The sequence below is a fragment of the Nelusetta ayraudi genome, unplaced genomic scaffold, assembly GCF_046127955.1.
Source record: "Nelusetta ayraudi isolate G7.1 ecotype Tasmania unplaced genomic scaffold, CSIRO-AGI_Nayr_v1 ptg000189l, whole genome shotgun sequence".
Classification (NCBI taxonomy): domain Eukaryota; kingdom Metazoa; phylum Chordata; class Actinopteri; order Tetraodontiformes; family Monacanthidae; genus Nelusetta; species Nelusetta ayraudi.
Genome location: NW_027466238.1, coordinates 291,303 through 315,775, shown reverse-complemented (window position 1 = coordinate 315,775; position 24,473 = coordinate 291,303). Strand labels below are relative to the sequence as shown.

Genomic DNA, 24,473 nt, shown 5'->3' with positions numbered 1-24,473 from the left:
TGTGCTTTTACCGTCTGGTAAAAGCAAAATGCACTCAGAAGGCTGTGGGTGGGGCTTTCTGACCAGGATTAGTAATCGACACCAGATCGCTCCATGGCTAGCTCTGGGCGCATTTCCAGCGGCGCTTCTTCTCTTCTTCTTGTTGTCCCCATAATAATATGTTTAACTTTTTTGTGTTTCAAAACATTTTAGTCGGCCTTAAAATTCTTTGTTTAATGCTGTTGACTTGTTTCAAATCACTGTCCTCGCTGTGAAAATCAAGACAATGAAACAATCCATCGAGTCATAAAATCTTTTATTTTTAGCCACAAAGCACTAAACAGTAACAGCTTAATTCAACAGATGTTGACACAAGTGCGTTAAAATCGCTCACAAAGCGAAACTTAAGAGGCAGCAAACTGCTGCTTCTTAAGTTTCGCTGCCAGCGAACACAAAACACAAAAAGAACATTGAGTAAGCGGTGGTAGCTAACAATTTTTTAACATGACACAGCAGTTGTAATGTGCAAATAGCCTTAAAAAGAAAGTTGCTTGAGGTCACAATACACTCACACAATAAAGCTATTTGATTTGATTTTTTTTTTGGTCATCGGCCGATCCATCTAAAAAGGAGTTGTATCACCTACTGATCAGCTGTTTGTCTCCTGTTGCCAGGAGAGACAGGCTAGGAAGAGAGAGAGGTGTGACCAGCTGTGATGTCACTTCCCCAAACAAGCCAAAACAAACACAAACAGGCCAGTTGAACTTCCTTTTCCCTCCCTGTACTCTTCTTTTCTCAGCCGCTGTCACACAGAAATAGCAGCAGGCGGCCGACTGCTGCAGCTGCTCCCACACAGATGGAGGCTGAGATGTGGAGGGAGGGTTGAGCAGGCAGCCAAACACACGGCAGGTTTTTGTGTGGTGCATTTTCACTGTGGATACTTGGGACCCACGTGATACAATCCCATTGAGCCACCGTACAAAAACCTCCCAGCATTAGCACTCAGTGTGGAGGATGCTGCACGCTGCCTGCCACTCCAGTTTAGCAGGAAACATCACCCAGGTGAAGGTGTGTGAGGCATCAGGACACTCTGACCTTAGAAAAGTCAATTTTTATTCACAACATATGCTGGAAAACATGCAGAATTACTCTTCAAACTCTTGTGAGGAGTGTTTGGATGTTCCTCCAGCTCATTTGGATGAAAAGCAAACAGGACTTTGGACATGGTTGAACTCATCCTTTCTCCTTCCTCTGGATTATTATATCAACTCAATGTGCAGATTATAGAAAGTCTGGAGACTTTTTGGTCAAGGAGACATTAAGGGCATTAAGGGTTCATTGGAACTGAAGCATACTTTGGAATATGAACCAACCACATTGTTTTTGGTGAGTCTGACTTTTAACTATTTGATTAAACAGAAAAAAACATTCATTTAGTTTGGTTGTTGTTGTAAAGGAGGAGGATCCATCAGTCTGAAGAAGCTGCAATAATGAGCTGAGGTGAAAACACTGTGGGCTACACTGAGCCTACTCACTTCAGCCAAGGAACCAAGCTGACAGTTCTAGGTAAATATGCCCATTCATGTTCTACAAAGGCCCTGCGATGAACTGGCGACTTGTCCAGGGTGTCACCCTGCCTTCGCCCTAAGACAGCTGGGATAGGCTCCAGCAGACCCCCGTGACCCTGAATAGGAATAAGCGGGTATGGAAGATGGATGAATGAATGTTCTACAAAGATATGAAAACATTTTTGCATTGACCAGAGGGAAAGGTTTTAGTTTGATGCTGCGTTTCTGCACTGTGATAATCTTAACAAAGCCTACTTTGGAAAAGGGACAAATCTCACTGTTCTTGGTGAAAACGGTTTACTTTGGCCAAGGAATCAAAATGATTGTTTTAGGTGAGTCGACATACATCAACAAACAAAAAAAAGGTTGGGCCAAACTATTTGTCTATTTGGCACCATGCTCACACTTTGTGCCCATTACTAAGCTCACTTTGGCTCAGGAACCAAACTGGCTGTTCTCAGTGAGTAAAGCACCAAAATCTCCTCTCATCGTTCCTCCCTCAACAACACTACAACAATGCTGTTTTAAACTGATGGCCAAGATGAAAAGGCAAATTCTAAAGGAACGTCTCAGTTTGGGTGCTGGTGAGGTTTACAAAAACATTAAGAGCTGTTAATGTGGTTAAATTGTGTGAGGAAAGAATGCACGTCCAATAAGAGTGAATGAGTGTGAAGTGTAGAAGAAACGCTGCTAGCAGCTTTTTTCTGCAGTGTTGTATCAGTGTGAACAATTATTATCCTGCTTACTTTGGCAGAGGGACCAGACTCACTGCTGGGTGAGAAAATCCTTCAAATATTTGACACGTCCGCGCTTCTTTACCTAATTGAGTGTTAACTCTGAGAGCTGTCGTATGAACAACATGTTGTTTAGTGGTATAAACGTCATTGATGTGTGTGGTCAGAGCAGAACTTGAGGAAAACTGAAAAACATAGAATATTTGGGCGGCAGGACTGGATGAAGGCTGCTGACACGACTCTAAACTGTTGGCAAGCTGATTATTCTGCGGTGCTTTGTGCTTTCAAACCACTTCGAGTGTGAAGCAGCCGGTCGGTAGATTAGTGAGTTTTTCACACGCCAGTCGGCAGTATGCTCGACTTCTTATCCTCCCGTCTTCAGAGAAGAAACCAGGCTGACGGTTCTCAGTAAGACTTCCTAAGAGACTTTTTACACAAACCGCCATGGTGACCTGAAATTGCGTCAACTCTGAAAGGTCACTCGATTCTCTGTCACCCTCCCACATCCTGCACCACTACCAGACTGGAACTACTGCACAGCTTTCACACTGACTTGAATGTTTGTTTCTGCAGAAGAAAATCGCCAAGTGACATCACCGACGGTGCAGATTATTAAACCTTCAGAGGAGCAATGCAGAAACCAGAAGGACAAAGACATAAAGAAGACGCTGGTGTGCGTGGCCTCTGGCTTCTACCCAGACCACGCCTCCATGTCCTGGGAACAGAACGGGAAGGAGGTCAAGGATGGCGTGGCAATGGACACTGCCACCCTACGACCTGAGGGGGAGCAATACTACATCATGTGCAGCAGACTGAGGGTCTCCGCTGACACCTGGTTCAATCCTGGCACCCAGTTCACATGCATCGTCAAGTTATTTGATGGGACCAATAACAGAATTAAGATGGATCAAGTGAATGGTGAATCAAGTGAGTTGACTGGGCTTTGCTGGAGCCAAGAGATTAATTGGTTATTTCCCAGTCAGTCAACAGGTTGGACATTTTCTCCTCCTGCCAGTCTGACCACAGGTAAAGATGTCTTTTGTCTATTTTGCTGCAGAAGAAAATTGCCAAGTGACCGCACCAACCGTGAATCTTATGAAGCCTCCAGAGGAGGAATGCAGAAACAACAAGGACAAGGGCAGAAAGAAGACGCTGGTGTGCATGGCCTCTGGCTTCTACCCGGAACAGGTCTCCGTGTCCTGGGAGCAGAACGGTGAGGAGGTCAAGGATGGCGTGGCGACAGACACTGCAGCACTGCAACCTGAGGGGGAGAAATTCTACAAGATCAGCAGCAGGTTGAGGGTCTCTGCTGACACCTGGTTCAATCCTGGCACCCAGTTCAAATGTATTGTCAAGATTTTAAACGGGACCAGTGATATAATTACAACTGATACAGTCAATGGTGAACCAGGTGAGTTGACTTTGGGGTGGAGAAGATGTCCAACCTGATGGCTGGCTGGGGAATAACCATGTGTTGGAGTTCAGTCTGCCTCTCAGCTCCAGCAAAGTAAAGTTTCACCAGAGGTAAAGAGTTTTTTTTTACATTTCTCTGCAGAGGAAACTTGCCAAGTGACACCACCGACGGTGAATCTTATAACACCTTCAGAGGAGGAATGCAGAAGCAGGAAGGACAACGGAAGAATCAAGACGCTTGTGTGTGTGGCCTCAGTCGTTTACCCAGACCACGTCTCCGTGTCCTGGGAGCAGAATGGGGAGGAGGTCAAGGATGGCGTGGCAACAGACACTGCTCCACTGCGGCCTCAGGGGGAGCAATACTACAAGATCAGCAGCAGGCTAACGGTCTCTGCTGACACCTGGTTCAATCCTGACACCCAGTTCAAATGCATCGTCAAGATCTTCAATGGAACCAGTGACATAATTACAACAGATACGGTCAATGGTGAACCAGGTGAGTCCACTGGGGCGATGAGAAGATGTCCAACCTGACGACTGGCTGGGAAATAACCATGTGTTTGTGTTCATTCTGCCTCTCAGCTCCAGTAATGGACAGTCTGACCAGAGGTGAGAATGTCTTAGATTTCAGGTGTGATATGTTCCCAGTGAGGAACTTCAAAATTTTAACTGTCTGCTTAAAACCCCCATAGAGAAATACTTGAAGATCAGCCAGTCGGCTAAACTCTCCTACATCGTCTTCATCGCCAAGAGCTGCGTCTACTGTGCCTTTGTGGCATTTCTGCTATACAGGCTTCAGGTTGGTTTCTAGCACAGTGCCACCTTTGACCTCTGCCTCTTTTCCTCTCCTCTTAAAAACACTGTGTGTCTTCATGCTTTCAGAGGTCAGCGGGGAAGCTGAGCCCCTGAGAGAGACAAGCAGAGGGGCTGCTGGGAAATGAAGACTGTTCAAATCTGGAAACCCTCACATTCACCACTTCTTCTTCTACTTCTTCTTCTTTTTATTTGTGTTCATACAAGTGTTTTTTCAGAGCACAGTTTTTTTTAGTTTTTTTTTGTTTAATAAAGTCAGTGTGTGTATCTTCACCCTGGTACCTTATTGATTTAAGAGTGTGTGAGCACATCAAGTGTGAAACTGGGGCCAAAATGCTGCAGAGGTGCAGGATGTGGTCACGCAGCCTTGTTTCTCTGCTGAGAAACGATGAAACTGTCTTCTTGTTTGTTTCCGCAGCCACGCTCCTCGCATTGCACCTGCTTATCCGCAGTACACACACACACACACGCCCTCTCTCTGTCCACACAGCTGGGAAAACATTCATTTCTGTGTCAACTGTCAACTGTGAAGCTGCATTATGAGTTACTGCAGCTCTTTAAACATTGTTTATCCATCACATGAGGTTCAAGTCCTGTGTCAAACAGACAAACCACATTAAAACTAATCAGCATGTGGAAACAATGAGAGCTCTTTGTTGAGAGTATCATTGTCAGGAGTAAATTGAAATAATCACCCCCATCTTCTAATGTCATTAATCGTAAAAACACAAAACAAAATGCAAAAAACACAGAGAACATCCAAGAAGTTGCATATTAGCCCTCTGTTGACAACCTCCAGCCAAAGCCAATACTCTACTGGACTTTTATTACTTCTCAAAAAGCCTTTAGGCCGTTTGTTGGAGCAGTATAAACAAAAAGGCATCTTCTCAACTGAAGACTTGACATTCAGTATTTCTACCCAATCTTCTTGAGTCCCGTAATATCGTGAGTCACAGTTTTATCTTCTGGAAAGTCACTTGTGTTATTTTTAACAGCTATTTTCCACTGGAGGCCTTGGCAGGAACCACAAAAGTTGAAGCTTGTTTTCACCACGATTCCTCCCACCTGATACTGTTATGAGCATCTCTTAACTACATGCGTCAAATCATCATAATTTAGCAACTAGGAATGAGGAGGTGGACAGTTGTGACATGTGATAGGGATCTCATCATTGGATCACTCGTTGAGGAACCTTGCGAACCATTTGTTTTGTTTTTAGATAACATTGAACAATGTCAAAAACATGTTTGCGCTCGTCAGAGTGAAACAAACAGGAAACAGCAGATTTGCAACCACAAAGTATATGCAGCATCTCAACATCTGAGCCACAAAACCTCATCCTGCAGAGACAAGCTGTTGCTTCTACTGCTAAAACCAGAGCTCAGGTCTCTTCTGTGTCTAATGGAATCACCAAAGACATGGTGCTGATATTAATACTGTTGGTAACCAGACACTTTGGCATGTATATGCAGAAGCACTTTAACTGTCTAACCTGTTGACAGTCCTATTGAAAACAACCTTCGCTATAAACGTCTGCAACTCTGTGAAAAAGCAGGATTCAATGTAACAGACAGGACAGACTAGAATGTCAGAATCTCTCAGGGAAACAAGTGAGGGGACAAAAAGTTGGCTACATAAGAGAACCAGCAGCTCATCACTGCCCGACTCTCCTGGATCCACACAATCATAATGTTGAGCCTGGGCACGTGTGTCTTGTGACCAGACTGAAACTTTCCACTGACATCTCAGCTGTGCCTGATGCCAAGTGCAGAATGTTTCAGTGGGCAGGGCGCCATCTGCAGGATAAACTTGCAACGCATTGCACATAGCAGACGAGCAAGAAGACTGGCATAATGAACTAGATTAGACCAAACAGCGCACTGTCAGAAGCATCAATGGCTGCAATTTGCTTCCATCTAGCGGGAATAAAAGCACATTGCAAAGCAAATAACGTCATTATGTTATATTGGCCACAAGGTGGTGCAATGGTTGGTGCTGCTGCCTCACACCAAGAACGTCCAAGGTGTCTCCCTGCCTCTCCTTGCCCTATGACACCTGGGATAGGCTCCAGCAGAACCCTGTGACCCTGAGTTAAGAAATAATGTATTGGAAATGGATGGATGGATGGATGGGTGGACGGGTGGATAGATGGATGTTATTACTGTGATTATTAATGAGCAGTAGAGTAGGGGGCAGTTGTGTAGAAGGAAAACGGACCATATTTTGATTGTGGCAGGAGAGTTGAGAATCCTGTTCAAAAAATGGGCTTGGATCAATTTATTTTCCATGTTGGAGCAGATAGCATCCATGGTAATGTCGTCTAATTTCCTGAATGAACCGCAGGAAGTTTACTTCATTTTACAGAGACAGAGTACTGTTCGAAAAGAGATGGGGAAGTCATCAGTGTGTCCTTTTCTGCATGTCAGAAAGTTGAATTGAATTGAGGGGTCTAAAACTGTCAAGGCATGATGAAAAATTTCAAAAAAATTTCTAGTTCAATACCATATTAATTTGCTAAATGTTGTGACTTGCTGCTTGCATCTTTAGCTAGTGAGAGGATGAAAATTGTGTCAAGTAGCAGTAAAACCAGTACCACTACAAACCAATCATGATAAGAGCTATAAATGGAGGGGGGGGGGGGATGACACAACTCTCTTTCTCTCCACACACAGCTCTCTCTTTCTGCTCCTTCCTCGTCCACTGACACACACCACATGACACAAACACACTTGACACACACACACAGCTAACGCTGCAGCTTCAAACACCAGACATAATCTCCTTCAGAGGCCTCAGTTTTTATCTTACACCAGCAGGAGGAGACCTTATTTAACAAAAGTGATGAGCAGAACATCAACACATTGACAATATGAATATTGATCCACAAACCAGGGTCCCTCCCACCTGCAATACTTTCATCTTCTCTGACAGACAATACATGAGCGAAGGTCTCAGAGTGCAGACAACATGGATTTCATAAAACACGTTACTTTGATTCTTCTGCTCAGGATATCGAAGGTACAACCAGTCCCAATCCTTCCCGACTGTATCATCTCTCCAGTTAGCACAGCTAAATGGTCTGCTCTCCTCACAGGTCTGATGGCTGGGGACGACGTCATCCAGAACTCCACACTTTGGACAACTGAAGGGGAAAACGCCACAATGGACTGCAGACACACAAAGGGTGAATTCTACTACCAGATGTACTGGTTCCGACAGCTGCCGGGAGAAGGCATGAAACAGATGGTGCTCACTGCACCCAAGTCCGAACCAAAATTTGAGCCAGAGTTCAAGGGGAAACGATTCTCGACCAACAAGACCAACGCCCTCAGTGGGACGTTGACTGTGGAGAAAGTGGAGCCACAGGACCAGGGAGTGTATTTCTGTGCCGTGAGTCAACACAGTGACAGAGTCGCATGAGAGCGTTGAGCAAAAACCCCAGTTCATCGTTATCTAAACATTCCATTTCCTCTGCTGCAGAGGAACCTCGTGGCAGACACAATAAAAGAGGAGGGAAAGTCTCGAATGACACGCCCACCACTGATATTTTGACCTCTAACTCCTCCAGTACTTTAACTTGACTAACTGCATCCTTAGGATAGACACAACATGGCTGTCATCATGAAAAATGTGGCACTAATTCTTCTTCTCTGGATTAAAGGTAGAAGCAGCCTCAAACACTGCAACCCTGCGTTACTCTTTGACCTTTACAGAAACGAGACCAATCTGTTCTTCTAGCAGGTCTGACAGGCGCTGATGATGTCACCCAAATGTCCAGCTTGTGGAAACCTGAAGGGGAAGATGCTACAATGGACTGCAGTCACACAAAGACTGCAGGTTACACTCAGATGTACTGGTTCCGACAGCTGCCAGGAGGAACCATGAGGCTGGTCGTCTTCACAGCACTAGGGAGAAAGAACCACGACTTTGGCTCCTTCAACACCAGCAAATTCTCAGCCACCAAACCCGATGCTTACAACGGGTCGTTCACCGTGAGGTGAGTCGAGCCGCAGGATCAGGGAGTGTATTTCTGTGCCGTCAGTAAACACAGTGCTGCAGGGCCTTGCAAAGACTGAACACAAACCCACGTATCCTGTAGGGGTCCTCGTAGAGTAATGACAGCTCCCAGTCAGACCGCACGGGTTTGACTCGGCAGCCAACAGCAGGCAGCTGCTCACACTAACCACACACTGAATAACTCCATTATCAGGTTAATAGTTAGGCTTGGTAACCACACATTCCTTCCACTTCCACGTGACATCATGTCATTCTGAAAACACACCTCTCAGAGGTCATGTGACAGGGCTGTGTTCCGCTGATCCACTGTCTTTTCTTGGGACGAATCATGCAAGTTGCTCTGTCAGTGGACAACGTCTCTGACCCTCAAGAGATTCGTCGTCATGTCTGTGGCGAGGCCAGTTTGCTGTTTACTGCTGCTGGTGGGAGGTGTGGTCGCAGGGAGCGCTGGGCGCAACCCAGTCCAACAGACCTCAGCGGTACTGGTGGAGGCCGGTCAGCCAGCTCAGATGAACTGTAGTCAGGATCTGGGCGGCCACTACCTGGAGATGAGCTGGTACCTGCAGCGGCCAGGCGAGGGCCTGACGCTGATGGTCCACATGGTTCCTTTCAGCAGCCAGCCAGACTTCGGCTGACTCAGCCGGTACAAATATTCAGCTACAAAGGATGAGGTGCGTTCACCGTGACAGATGCGAGGCCGAGCGACAGTGGAGTTTACTACTGTGCCGTCAGCACTCTCACTGCTGTGCAAGCAGCTGACAGGGTGAACATAAAATCCTGTGGCAGGCTCTCTGTGGATGACGACGACGCCCCACGGCTCATTGTGTTGACTCCGCCCCTTTCCCCCTCACGTTGCCCCAGCTCTACACATGTATGTCAACCGTCTTGTTCACCTTCCACCCGCTACACATTTTTTTTGTCTGTTTGTTTGTTTGTTTGTTTGTTTGTTTTAAAGTCCAGTCTGCAGTTTCTCTTTTGCACAGTTTGTGTTTCTCTGCGAAACAAACTGACACCAGGTAATCATTTCAACACCGACTTCAACCTCATTCCATCACTGAGGCTGATGATGTCCAATGTCTTTCAGGGTCCTTCGGAGTCCGCCAGATTCCCAGCGCTCTGATCAAACCTCACAATGAAGAAATCCAACTCAACTGCCAACATTCAGACCCAAACTTTGATATGATCCAGTGGTACAGACAGTCGGCTGGGAAACACGACATGGTCCTGCTTGGCGATGTTCGCTTCACCTCTGCAGTGGTTGAAGATGGGTTTAAGGGGAAGATGGATGTGAGCGGTGATGGGGGAAAACAGTCAAGTCTTAAAATCCTGCAAAGTCACCACGAGGACAGTGCAGTGTATTTCTACGCAGCCAGTACAGCACAGTGCTGCACACAGCTGACTGCTTCAGCAAAAACCTTCCGTAACTCACCAACAGCAGGTGGAACACGGTGCAGTGACTGATATCACTCAGGCGCTGCTCCTCCCGTTTCCACCCAAATCATTGAGACTATTATTTTTGATTAAAAAATAGACAACTTTAATTCTTCAAAAATCTGTTTGGTACAAATAACTAGATGTCAATGCTGAGAACATGAAATATCTACTGATTAGGAAAAAAAAGAACTTAGAATTTCCAATTCACATCACGTGCATGCATGTTTTTGGACTGTTGGAGGAAGCTGGAGAACCCACACAGACACAGAGAGAACATGCAAACTCCCACAGAAAGGTCCAAGGCCCAAAGTCAAACCCACAACCTTCTTGCTATGAGGATGCAGCGCTAACCAATGCGCCACCGTGTCACCCTTGTACCTTAATATGCAAAGCAAATACGCTGAGCTGGATGTGAAATATATTTTTTCCACTGACAAAAAAAATAAAACAGAAAACAAATTTTGGTCCCCAAAACTGACGCAAAGTTTAAACACAAACAGGTTTGTGTTGTTTGATTGACACCCAGAAGGGGGCAGTAGACCTCTTGTGATGAAACATGATTATTCAGTGAGGAGGAAGTCTCCGAGTTCAAGACAGGAACCAGCAGCACAGTGTGACAACAATTATGGCACACCAAGAACTTGGGCAAGAGCATCAACATCATGATAGCTGTCATCTGCATCACTTTAAACTTCATCATGGTCTCAGGTAATAAAAAAAAATTCTGCACCAATTTACAAAGAAAAGCTAACCCATGTTTAAAGGGCAAAATTCATGTTCTCAAAAGGAATATTGCTGACTCTTTTTCGTGACTCTTCAAAGGTTCCTCTCTCAGTGACAAAGTCCACCAGAAGCCACATGAGATGTTCAGCCAACAAGGGAAAGACGCTAAAATCCAGTGTTCACACAACATCCAGGGTTACAGCATCATCCTGTGGTACAAGCAGTCCCAGGACAGTAGGATGCAGCTTCTGGGATACATGAATGTTAATACTGGTAACACTGAGCCTAGAGTGAATGTGGCAATAAAAGGGAGTGCGATGGAGGGAAAGATGTGCATGTTGACCATCAGAGGACTCAGCCGGAGCAGCAGTGCACTTTACTTCTGCGCAGCTAGTCAACACAGTGACGTGTCTCACTGCTCCTCAGAGCAAAAAGCTCCCAGTGTCAGTGATGAAGACTCACGCAGCTGCATCCATCACACCAACTGTGTCTCCCGCTTAGAAAGATGGAGAGATTTTAGTAGGAGGTTCCTGCTGCTGAGCAGCTCAGAGCCACACCCACCTCAGATATTCACTCAGCATCTCCTGCTGAGTCTCAGGTCAGCAGGGTCAGGACACCACATCAGTCTACCTCTACTTAAATATAGTAATTCAGAATGAAGCTCCTCCCACTCACCTCCACTGTGACACCTCCCACCGCTGAAGGACCAAACCCATCCTGATACAAACTGAACCAAACACAAGGGTGACTCAAACATCAGCCAGGAAACATGATGATTCTTCTCTGCTGTTTGACCCTCAACATCCTACTGGTCTCAGGTAACCTCACTGAACATCTCTGCTCACTCTAATCACACATTTACCTGCATGTTTCACAGCATGATTCACTGCAAAGCAGTTTGACTTAACGTGTGTTTTGACCTCTGCAGGTTCCTCCCTCAGTGACCAGGTCCACCAGGATCCAGCTGACATGATGAGCACAGCAGGACAAACAGCAACAATCAACTGCTCACACAGTATTAATAGCTACAACCAAATCTTCTGGTACAAACAACTCAACAGAAAGCTGCAGTTTCTGGGATATATGCTTGGAAAAATTGGAAAGCCAGAGAAAAAACTGAACGTGACATTTGGAGGAAGCGCCAACAAAGACGAAATGTGCACATTAACAGTGTCGGAACTCAGTGTCAGCAGCAGTGCACTTTACTTCTGTGCAGCTAGTTTACACAGTGCTGTCAATCACTGATCCCCAGTGCAAAAACCTTCTGCTGTCTTCGTCTCCATCACAGAGACTCACACCTGGAATTAACCAGTGTAACCAGAGTTTAACTTCCGTTCATCCACATCAGATACAAGCAAATGTTCCTTTGATATATGACGCCTACTTCCTGCATGATGTCTCATATGTGCACTGTCTGGGACGTCACACTTCCTGGGGAACATTCAGTTGATTTAAAATTCAGGTTGTACTTTGAGAGGGCCGGATAGAGGTGAATATTAGAGATTCACGTTTGTACTTTAATCAATCCATTTTCCATCCCTGCTTTGTCCCGAGCTCAAAGTCACATGGGTCTGCTGGAGCCTATGCCCGCTGTCATGGGGCAAAGGAAGGATGGCACCCTGGACCAGTCGCCAATTCATTGCAGGGCCACATAGACACAAACAATCGTCCACACTTGCATAAATGGACAACTTAGAGTTTCAATTCACTTCACGTGCATGTTTTTGGACTCTGGGAGGAAGCCGGAGAACCCAGAGAGAACCAAGACACAGGACCTCCACACAGAAACGTCACAGGGCCGGAGTCGAACCCACAACCTGCTCCAACGTGTCGCCCTTGTACCTTAATATGCAAAGCAAATACGCTGAGCTGGATGTGAAATATATTTTTTCCACTGACAAAAAAAATAAAACAGAAAACAAATTTTGGTCCCCAAAACTGACGCAAAGTTTAAACACAAACAGATTTGTGTTGTTTTATTGACACCCAGAAGGGGGCAGTAGACCTCTGGTGATGAAACATGGTTATTCAGTGAGGAGGAAGTCTCCGAGTTCAAGACAGGAACCAGTAAGACGATGTGACAACAATTGTGTCACACCAAGAACTTCGGCAGGAACATTGACATCATGATTGCTGTCATCTGCATCACTTTAAACATCATCATGGTCTCAGGTAATATAGAATCTGATCTGTTCTTTAAGTCTGTTCTAATTATTTTTGAAAAAAAAAAAAAAAAATCTGCCCCAAGATACAAAAGCCAACCCATGTTTCAAGGGCAAAATTCATGTTGTCAAATAGAATATTGCTGACTCTTTTTGCTTGACTCTTGAAAGGTTCTTCTCTCAGTGACAAAGTCCACCAGAAGCCACATGAGATATTCAGCCAACAAGGGAAAGATGCAAGAATCCAGTGTTCACACAACATCCAGGGTTACAGCGTCATCCTGTGGTACAAGCAGTCCCAGGACAGTAGGATGCAACTTCTGGGATACATGAATGTTAATACTGGTAACATTGAGCCTAGAGTGGATGTGGCAATAAAAGGGAGTGCGATGGAGGGAAAGACGTGCACGTTGACCATCAGAGGACTCAGCCGGAGCAGCAGTGCACTTTACTTCTGCGCAGCTAGTCAACACAGTGACGTGTCTCACTGCTCCTCAGAGCAAAAAGCTCCTAGTGTCAGTGATGAAGCCTCACGCAGCTGCATCCATCACACCAACTGTGTCTCCCGCTTAGAAAGATGGAGAGATTTTAGTGGGAGGTTCCTGCTGCTAAGCAGCTCAGAACCAAACCCACCTCAGATATTCACTCAGCGTCTCCTGCTGAGTCTCAGGTCAGCAGGGTCAGGACACCACATCAGTCTACCTCTACTTAAATATAGTAATTCAGACTGAAACTCCTCCCACTCACCTCCACTGTGACACCTCCCACCGCTGAAGGACCAAACCCATCCTGATACAAACTGCACCAAACACAAGAGTGACTCAAACATCAGCCAGGAAACATGATGATTCTTCTCTGCTGTTTGACCCTCAACATCCTACTGGTCTCAGGTAACCTCACTGAACATCTCTGCTCACTCTAATCACACATTTATCTGCATGTTTCACAGCATGATTCACTGCAAAGCAGTTTGACTTAACGTGTGTTTTGACCTCTGCAGGTTCCTCCCTCAGTGACCAGGTCCACCAGGATCCAGCTGACATGATGAGCACAGCAGGACAAACAGCAACAATCAACTGCTCACACAGTATTAATAGCTACGACCGAATCTTCTGGTACAAACAACTCAACAGAAAGCTGCAGTTTCTGGGATATATGCTTGGAAAAATTGGAAAGCCAGAGAAAAAACTGAACGTGACATTTGGAGGAAGCGCCAACAAAGACGAAATGTGCACATTAACAGTGTCGGAACTCAGTGTCAGCAGCAGTGCACTTTACTTCTGTGCAGCTAGTTTACACAGTGCTGTCAATCACTGATCCCCAGTGCAAAAACCTTCTGCTGTCTTCGTCTCCATCACAGAGACTCACACCTGGAATTAACCAGTGTAACCAGAGTTTAACTTCCGTTCATCCACATCAGAAACAAGCCAATGTTCCTTTGATATATGACGCCTACTTCCTGCATGATGTCTCATATGTGCACTGCCTGGGACGTCACACTTCCTGGGGAACATTCAGTTGATTTAAAATTCAGGTTGTACTTTGAGAGGGCCGGATAGAGGTGAATATTAGAGATTCACGTTTGTACTTTAATCAATCCATTTTCCATCCCTGCTTTGTCCCGAGCTCAAAGTCACATGGGTCTGCTGGAGCCTATGCCCGCTGTCATGGGGCAAAGGAAGGATGGCACCCTGGACCCAGTCGCCAATTCATTGCAGGGCCACATAGACACAAACAATCGTCCACACTCGCATAAATGGACAACTTAGAGTTTCAATTCACTTCACGTGCATGTTTTTGGACTCTGGGAGGAAGCCGGAGAACCCAGAGAGAACCAAGACACAGGACCTCCACACAGAAACGTCACAGGGCTGGAGTCGAACCCACAACCTGCTCCAACGTGTCGCCCTTGTACCTTAATATGCAAAGCAAATACGCTGAGCTGGATGTGAAATATATTTTTTCCACTGACAAAAAAAATAAAACAGAAAACAAATTTTGGTCCCCAAAACTGACGCAAAGTTTAAACACAAACAGGTTTGTGTTGTTTTATTGACACCCAGAAGGGGGCAGTAGACCTCTGGTGATGAAACATGATTATTCAGTGAGGAGGAAGTCTCCGAGTTCAAGACAGGAACCAGTAAGACGATGTGACAACAATTGTGTCACACCAAGAACTTCGGCAGGAACATTGACATCATGATTGCTGTCATCTGCATCACTTTAAACATCATCATGGTCTCAGGTAATATAGAATCTGATCTGTTCTTTAAGTCTGTTCTAATTATTTTTGGAAAAAAAAAAAAAAATCTGCACCAAGATACAAAAGCCAACCCATGTTTCAAGGGCAAAATTCATGTTGTCAAATAGAATATTGCTGACTCTTTTTGCTTGACTCTTGAAAGGTTCTTCTCTCAGTGACAAAGTCCACCAGAAGCCACATGAGATATTCAGCCAACAAGGGAAAGATGCAAGAATCCAGTGTTCACACAACATCCAGGGTTACAGCGTCATCCTGTGGTACAAGCAGTCCCAGGACAGTAGGATGCAACTTCTGGGATACATGAATGTTAATACTGGTAACATTGAGCCTAGAGTGGATGTGGCAATAAAAGGGAGTGCGATGGAGGGAAAGACGTGCACGTTGACCATCAGAGGACTCAGCCGGAGCAGCAGTGCACTTTACTTCTGCGCAGCTAGTCAACACAGTGACGTGTCTCACTGCTCCTCAGAGCAAAAAGCTCCTAGTGTCAGTGATGAAGCCTCACGCAGCTGCATCCATCACACCAACTGTGTCTCCCGCTTAGAAAGATGGAGAGATTTTAGTGGGAGGTTCCTGCTGCTAAGCAGCTCAGAACCAAACCCACCTCAGATATTCACTCAGCGTCTCCTGCTGAGTCTCAGGTCAGCAGGGTCAGGACACCACATCAGTCTACCTCTACTTAAATATAGTAATTCAGACTGAAACTCCTCCCACTCACCTCCACTGTGACACCTCCCACCGCTGAAGGACCAAACCCATCCTGATACAAACTGCACCAAACACAAGAGTGACTCAAACATCAGCCAGGAAACATGATGATTCTTCTCTGCTGTTTGACCCTCAACATCCTACTGGTCTCAGGTAACCTCACTGAACATCTCTGCTCACTCTAATCACACATTTATCTGCATGTTTCACAGCATGATTCACTGCAAAGCAGTTTGACTTAACGTGTGTTTTGACCTCTGCAGGTTCCTCCCTCAGTGACCAGGTCCACCAGGATCCAGCTGACATGATGAGCACAGCAGGACAAACAGCAACAATCAACTGCTCACACAGTATTAATAGCTACGACCGAATCTTCTGGTACAAACAACTCAACAGAAAGCTGCAGTTTCTGGGATATATGCTTGGAAAAATTGGAAAGCCAGAGAAAAAACTGAACGTGACATTTGGAGGAAGCGCCAACAAAGACGAAATGTGCACATTAACAGTGTCGGAACTCAGTGTCAGCAGCAGTGCACTTTACTTCTGTGCAGCTAGTTTACACAGTGCTGTCAATCACTGATCCCCAGTGCAAAAACCTTCTGCTGTCTTCGTCTCCATCACAGAGACTCACACCTGGAATTAACCAGTGTAACCAGAGTTTAACTTCCGTTCATCCACATCAGAAACAAGCCAATGTTCCTTTGATATATGACGCCTACTTCCTGCATGATGTCTCATATGTGCACTGCCTGGGACGTCACACTTCCTGGGGAACATTCAGTTGATTTAAAATTCAGGTTGTACTTTGAGAGGGCCGGATAGAGGTGAATATTAGAGATTCACGTTTGTACTTTAATCAATCCATTTTCCATCCCTGCTTTGTCCCGAGCTCAAAGTCACATGGGTCTGCTGGAGCCTATGCCCGCTGTCATGGGGCAAAGGAAGGATGGCACCCTGGACCCAGTCGCCAATTCATTGCAGGGCCACATAGACACAAACAATCGTCCACACTCGCATAAATGGACAACTTAGAGTTTCAATTCACTTCACGTGCATGTTTTTGGACTCTGGGAGGAAGCCGGAGAACCCAGAGAGAACCAAGACACAGGACCTCCACACAGAAACGTCACAGGGCTGGAGTCGAACCCACAACCTGCTCCAACGTGTCGCCCTTGTACCTTAATATGCAAAGCAAATACGCTGAGCTGGATGTGAAATATATTTTTTCCACTGACAAAAAAAATAAAACAGAAAACAAATTTTGGTCCCCAAAACTGACGCAAAGTTTAAACACAAACAGGTTTGTGTTGTTTTATTGACACCCAGAAGGGGGCAGTAGACCTCTGGTGATGAAACATGATTATTCAGTGAGGAGGAAGTCTCCGAGTTCAAGACAGGAACCAGTAAGACGATGTGACAACAATTGTGTCACACCAAGAACTTCGGCAGGAACATTGACATCATGATTGCTGTCATCTGCATCACTTTAAACATCATCATGGTCTCAGGTAATATAGAATCTGATCTGTTCTTTAAGTCTGTTCTAATTATTTTTGGAAAAAAAAAAAAAAATCTGCCCCAAGATACAAAAGCCAACCCATGTTTCAAGGGCAAAATTCATGTTGTCAAATAGAATATTGCTGACTCTTTTTGCTTGACTCTTGAAAGGTTCTTCTCTCAGTGACAAAGTCCACCAGAAGCCACATGAGATATTCAGCCAACAAGGGAAAGATGCAAGAATCCAGTGTTCACACAACATCCAGGGTTACAGCGTCATCCTGTGGTACAAGCAGTCCCAGGACAGTAGGATGCAACTTCTGGGATACATGAATGTTAATACTGGTAACATTGAGCCTAGAGTGAATGTGGCAATAGAAGGGAGTGCGATGGAGGGAAAGACGTGCACGTTGACCATCAGAGGACTCAGCCGGAACAGCAGTGCACTTTACTTCTGTGCAGCTAGTCAACACAGTGATGTGTCTCACTGCTCCTCAGAGCAAAAAGCTCCCAGTGTCAGTGATGAAGACTCACGCAGCTGCATCCATCACACCAACTGTGTCTCCCGCTTAGAAAGATGGAGAGATTTTAGTGGGAGGTTCCTGCTGCTGAACAGCTCAGAGCCACACCCACCTCAGATATTCACTCAGCGTCTCCTGCTGAGTCTCAGGTCAACACGGTCATGATGGCTTACATTCTCAGCACCTCAGTGGTCTCACCTCTCCGTGTTCTGGGTAAGTGAATATTTTTTTGCTATTGACATATTCACACACTGCATGCGACCAACATTCATTTCTGACTGTGTAATTCTCTTTAGCGGGACAACAGCAGCGCAATATTAAAATGTTTTGTTTTACCCTCCACACAGTTTACTGCCTGGATGTGACCCAACAACCTGACTTTGCTTGGAGCTCAGTGTCCAAATCAGCAGAGATGAACTGCAGCCACAATGGTGATGCTGGTTATAACCAGATGTACTGGTTTCTGCAGCGTCAGGGGGAAAGCATGAGCATGGTCGTCTACACAGCTTATGGTGGAAACCCCGACTACAGGGGAGCCGACGGGAAGTATTCAGCAACCAAAGAAAAATTCTCCACTGGCACTCTGACTGTGAAAGACCTGCAGCTGGAGGACGGCGGCATTTACTTTTGTGCTGTAAGCAAACACAGTGATGCGAGACGCAGAGCGGCTGAACAAAAACTGATTGGGCAGCGGAATCAGGAAGTGACTTTTAACTCTTACCAGAAGGTGGAGCTGGAGCACCAGACATACTCTGAGAATAGGGCAGAGGAACCAACATGAAGCCACACCTCCTGACCACATCATATTATCATTACATCACATTATCTTTTGCCATTATTCACATTAGACTTGGAACTCCACCTATGATACCCACACGATGCTGATGTTTCTGTTCCTCATCACATTCAAAGAACTTCCTCACTGTCTACTGAAATGTTGAGCTTCACATGTTAACAATGTGACGTGATGACAACATCACTTCCTGTCTCTTCCTTTGGTTGAAAAAGCAGCACAAACAACTCCAGCTGGGTCTCTGCACTCAACATGACGCCATCACATCATTGTGCTCATCATCAGCTCCTGGATGAAAGGTGACATATTTTTATTTCAATTCATAACTGACATGAGAGGAACAACTTCACTCTGATTGTTTGAGCCTTTGGATTGTTCTCCCTGTAATTTCATCTCAAGGAGCAACTTCATCAGCAGTTTAATGCCTTCTAATTTCTTCCAGGAGTTCACCTCAGTAAAGACCAGCAAGTTCTCCAGACTCCCACCGACCTGATAGTGAAACTAAACCAAGCAGTCCAGCTGAGCCTTGAACACAAAATCCAGAGCTACAACACCATTCTGTGGTACCAGCGCTCACCTGGAAACTCTGCCCTCAAGCTCATTGGTTATATGTCTTTTGTTTCTCTCACAATGGAACCTGCTTTTGAAAGTCATTTTAAACTGACTGGAGATGGAAGGAAGTCAGTTAATCTGAGCACCCTGAACTCAAGACACCCTGAAGACAGTGGAGAATATTTTGGAGCTGCCAGTCTCCACAATAGTGAAGAAAGTCACTCTGTCAGACATGAAACCTCCATAATAATTCAGCAGCCAGAGACAGGAAACCACTGAAACCACGTGACACACTGTCACGTTCACATTCAACACTTAAAAAATCATGATGAAAAAGACCCATGACTTGACTTTATTATTCAGTTAAAGGTCCAGTGTGTAAAATTTTAAGGAAGGCCGCCTGACAGTGCGTTTGGTATTAGTTCACTGTCAGACGGGCTTCCTTAAAAAATGGAAGCCCGCCAAGATGGCAGCTAACTAGGAGCCACACCTTGCCCTATGTATATTCTTAAATAAACTAGAACTGCTCTAAGGGTAGGAAAACCAAATTACTTTTGTTCTACTATGTATGTAGTATATGTATGTTAAGCTTTAACCAATATAAAAATGATAAATCAATCAAGATTTTACAAACTAGACCTTTAACTATTAGTCGGCTTTGTCAACCTCACTTCCTGTCTCCTCCCTTCACTATAAACTGACTCAAACTGACACTGCAGCAGCTTCATTCCACTCAACATGACACCACCTGGTCTCATCGTTTCCTTCATCACTGTCTCCTGGCTTCAAGGTAAAATAGTCAACAAGATTCAGCCACCGTAGTTGAACAATGATCAACTGAATGCACTCACTAATTATTTTATTGGCCTTCTGATTCCTCCCAGGAGTTCAACTCAGTAACGACCAACAGGTTCTCCAGTATCCCACCAACATGATAGTGAAACCAAACCACGAAGTCCAGCTGAGCCTTGAACACAAAATCCCGAGCTACGACACCATTCTGTGGTACCATCGCTCACCCGGAGACTCTGCCCTCAAGCTCATTGGTTATAAATTAAGCACTAACCCTCCAAGGATGGAACCTGCTTTTAAAAGTGGCTTTGAACTGACTGGAGATGGAAGGAAGTCAGTTAATCTGAGCATCCTGAACCCTAGACAGCCTGAAGACAGTGGAGAATATTTTGGAGCTGCCAGTTACCACAGTAGTGAAGACAGTCACTCTGTCAGACATGAAACCTCCATAATAATCCAGCAGCCAGAGACAGGAAACCACTGAAACCACGTGACACACTGTCACGTTCACATTCAACACTTAAAAAATCATGATGAAAAAGACCCATGACTTGACTTTATCATTCAGTTAAAGGTCCAGTGTGTAAAATTTTAAGGAAGGCCGCCTGACAGTGCGTTTGGTATTAGTTCACTGTCAGACGGGCTTCCTTAAAAAATGGAAGCCCGCCAAGATGGCAGCTAACTAGGAGCAACACCTTTGCCCTATGTATATTCTTAAATAAACTAGAACCGCTCTAAGGGTAGGAAAACCAAATTACTTTTGTTCTACTATGTATGTAGTATATGTATGTTAAGCTTTAACCAATATAAAAATGATGAATCAATCAAAATTTTACAAACTAGACCTTTAACTATTAGTTGGCTTTGTCAACCTCCCCACATAGCAAATTTGGTTTTGCCCAGTGATGGGCCACACAACTTGCTCACACTTGGTCCACATATCGCAATGAATTACGGTCCACAGGTGGGCCAAATCTGATTGCCAGAAGTGGGCCACATCCGGCCCATGAGCTTGCCATGTCTTAACCACCTATATGTCCACATGTGGCCCAGTCCTGGCCCAATCTTGGACCAGACAATTTTTAGCACACTTTCCAGATATGAGCCACCTGTATCACCAGAGCTGGCCGTCTTCTGGTCCTAAGTTTCACCAGAGCTGGCCCTCTTCTGGTCCTAAGTTTAAGTTTCAGAACAGGATATTTTCATATTTAGGAATATTTAGACAAACTTTATAATGAAGTTTATGTGCAAATTTTAAATATATATTTGTATATATATTCTCATTTTACTAATTACTTTATTAAGTTGCACATTCTTCATTGTATATTTGAGTTACACATTGTTGTCTACCCTTACTGTTTCTGTTCTTTTATTAACCTCTGTTGTGAAATCAGACCATCCAATTCCCTGGTTGGCATGCACAAATTTAGCAAATAAAGCAGATTATTATTCTGGGTGCCAGCTTCAACTAACCCTTATCCAAGCCACGTCTTCCACATTCACTTACCATATTTGGCTAGGATAAAAGAAATGTCCGAACAATAACCACATTATGAAATATTTATTCTGTATACAGAAAAAAAAATCTGAACGTTTCAAAAAAAAGAAAAAAAAAGATTTAATTCAATCCATCTTCACTTTCTTTTCTTCTCATTCTTTCTTTCCTCCCACCATCTCTGTCAGGGGCCAGGTGTAGCCATCTCTTCACTGTGGCATCAATTTCTTTTTCTGTAGCGTCACAGGTTAACCTGTTGCACCTCACAGCAGCTAGAAAACAAATGGGATATAGTGTTGTGAACAAATAGCATTAACATTGGCTTTCTACTTATGCTGACAAACAAGATTAACATTACATACATAGAGCGGTATTCGTAAATAACCATTACCAAAACATTTTGTTGTTGTTGTTTTGTTTTTTTTTAAGAAATAAATCGAACTAAGTGCTACTGTATCAAATCATAAAAGTTAAAACCATGTATTTTCATCAAGGTATATGTACCACACACAACATCTCTAATCTGTAGCCGCTGGAAGCCAATCTTGCCATTTGCTCCTCTCATATTGATGTTTTTTGCCAAGGAGTTTGTGATCATTGCAGCCATGATCCTCCAAACACATTCCCGAACGTCCGTTCCACCTTTCAGACCCAGTGTTTTAACCTGCAATAATATTTTTTCTCATTAGTTTCTTCAGCAATATTTATATATTAGAGTAATGTAATCATGAAAATCTAGGGAGATAATAAATGACAGTAGCAACCATTTCCCCTACCAACTGCAAAATATTGGCATTGTTACTCCATCCCCATTACCCTGGCGATGCAATCAATACTGTGCCAACATACCAATTGTTTCTGTAGGTCAGGGTTACTCCGCAGTTGTTCCTCCAGGTTTTGAAGCGAACTAATATCTTTGAGTGGCAACAAATTTCTATCCAGACCGATTTCTGCCTCATCTGATGCCTTCGTAACTTGCAGGGTCTTAAAGATAATTCGTAGTTGGTCCATCATCATTTCCTGTTTGGTTAATATATTCTGCAGGAGGGCTGAAATGGGGAAGAGTGAGAAAGACAGATTAAAAAACCGTACAAAGCCACATTAACCCTAATGCAGTTTACTGTAGAGATAGAGGAATTTGCTTTATTATGTGTGATATTGTTTTGAAAAGTCTAAAAGAGCCGTGAGAATGGACATGATTTTGAGATATCCTTTTTCCATCTTTAGGGTCTTATTTAAATTAAATACATTTGTGTGTGTGTGTCTTTTTTTTTTTTTTTTTAAATTGGGAGGAATTAGTTGTTTTCAAATTAGGCTAGTTCTAATAGGGAAAGGTTACAAATAAGGCCCACTTGAGAATGCACACACCGATGTACGATAATGTGATCATATCTACTCTGTATCACCAAATGGTCAGAAAATGATTTACCCAAGAAGGTAAATACAGTACTGAAATCATACCTTTCCGGTTTTCAAATCTGACTTTTTAAACAAATGTGATAAACCATAAATGGATACTAAAAATGATGAATCAAATCAAGTTGTGTCAATTGTTAATATCTTATTGGTGAATACTCACAAATTTGTAGGGAGGTTGTCTGCTTCCTGGTCTGATGTGGCTCAACATGCATTGATGGTACTGGAGTGGGGGCGACAGACTTATGGGACCATACATCTCTGCTGGCACGCCTTGGTGTGAGCATCTCGCTGCTGGGGTACCTTGGAGAGCAGATCTCACTGCGGCTGGGGCATCTCGATGAATGTATGTCACTGCTTCTTGGATGCCTTCGTGGCTCAGGAGAGCTATGTCTACTAGGGAGATCTGGAGTGCTGCGGCCACTTGGAAGGTCTGGAGTGCTGGCTGTACTGTTGTTTTCAATTATTAGGTCAGGAGTTGTATCAGTTGATAAGAGTTCAGGACTGCGGTGAAGCATGGGGGTGCTTTGCTTCCCTAGTTTTAATGAAGGAGCCTGCCGTCTGATCTGTGGCGCTTCGGGCAATGAATCATGTCTGTTCAGATGCATAAAACAAGTGTTAATACTTTAATGGGGAAAAAATACATAATCTATTTAATAAAATTAAAATCAAACTTCTTCAATTTTATTATACAATAAATTTAATTACCTTGTGATCTTATTATAAGGGAGTTGAAACTTCTCACCTTTTTTTAGACTGTGTGACCTTTCGGGAGCCGTGCGTCTCTTCTTCATAATCTTCTTCAGTAGGAAAAAGAAGATTCTTGCATCTAAGAACACAGTTATTATTTCAACATTTTGTTGTCTTGTCATCTTATCATTAGGGAGTAGAAACTTCTTACACTTTTGACTGTAAGATCGTCTGCGTGTTCTGTATCTCGTCTTCATTGTCGTCTTCCCCAGGGAAAAGAAGATTCTTTCGTCTAACAACACCATTATTTCAACAAGGTTAAGTAATTGCAGTGCAATTCACAACAGATTGAGTTTGAGGCTTCATATATTAACTTTCAAACGTATAGGGCTGCAACTTCGAGTAACTCAATTACAAAAATATTTGAGGAATTTCACGTGTCTCAATGCATTGTTTTATTGAATTTATGGCTCACATTTCACATGTAGCCTTTAGTATGACAAAATGTGCTTCCTGTCAAAGGCCGTGTGCCCTTGCAAAGCAGAAGACAGAAGTGGTATAGTGGTCTTTGATGGCAACGGTACCAGGGCAGCATGGTTTCAAACTGAAATGCACCTGCGCCACATCTGGTGTGAACTTGCACACTGGTGTTCATGGCCACGTTCTGCTGCACAGCGGGCTTTAATCAATCAAATAATTACTCATTGAATCGATGGAATATTCAATAAATTGGATTACAAAATCATATAACAGCTGCAGCCCTATAAACTTACATTCTTTTTCTTTTAAATTTAATTGGTGAATTGCCTTCATCACTTCCTAGGTCAGTGTGGTTGACAGCTTTAGGCAGTTTGAGCCTGGCTTCATTGTATTCATCTGAAAAAAACAATACAGAAACAGCAG

The 24,473-nt window shown here is 44.1% G+C and overlaps 1 protein-coding gene, 1 long non-coding RNA gene and 1 gene segment (V, D, J or C); all 3 read left to right on the top strand.

Moving 5' to 3' along the window:
• LOC142881263 (uncharacterized) overlaps positions 1–24,473 on the top strand; it is a gene marked incomplete at its 5' end in the record, with an annotated part of 73,329 nt that overhangs the window by 12,246 nt on the left and 36,610 nt on the right. The window contains 3 exons of the mRNA XM_076015416.1: positions 2,855–3,208; positions 3,339–3,692; positions 3,837–4,190. Of these exons, the coding sequence (XP_075871531.1) occupies positions 2,855–3,208; positions 3,339–3,692; positions 3,837–4,190 (1,062 nt within the window). The remainder of the gene's footprint in view (positions 1–2,854; positions 3,209–3,338; positions 3,693–3,836; positions 4,191–24,473) is intronic.
• LOC142881254 (uncharacterized) lies at positions 12,728–14,252 on the top strand. The gene is made up of 3 exons (XR_012925537.1): positions 12,728–12,853; positions 13,015–13,733; positions 13,844–14,252. It is a non-coding gene; the product is annotated as an uncharacterized LOC142881254 (long non-coding RNA).
• Positions 17,783–18,930, top strand: LOC142881252 (T cell receptor beta variable 7-2-like). The segment is given in 2 exon segments: positions 17,783–18,045; positions 18,180–18,930. Coding segments are annotated over 2 exon segments (486 nt in total).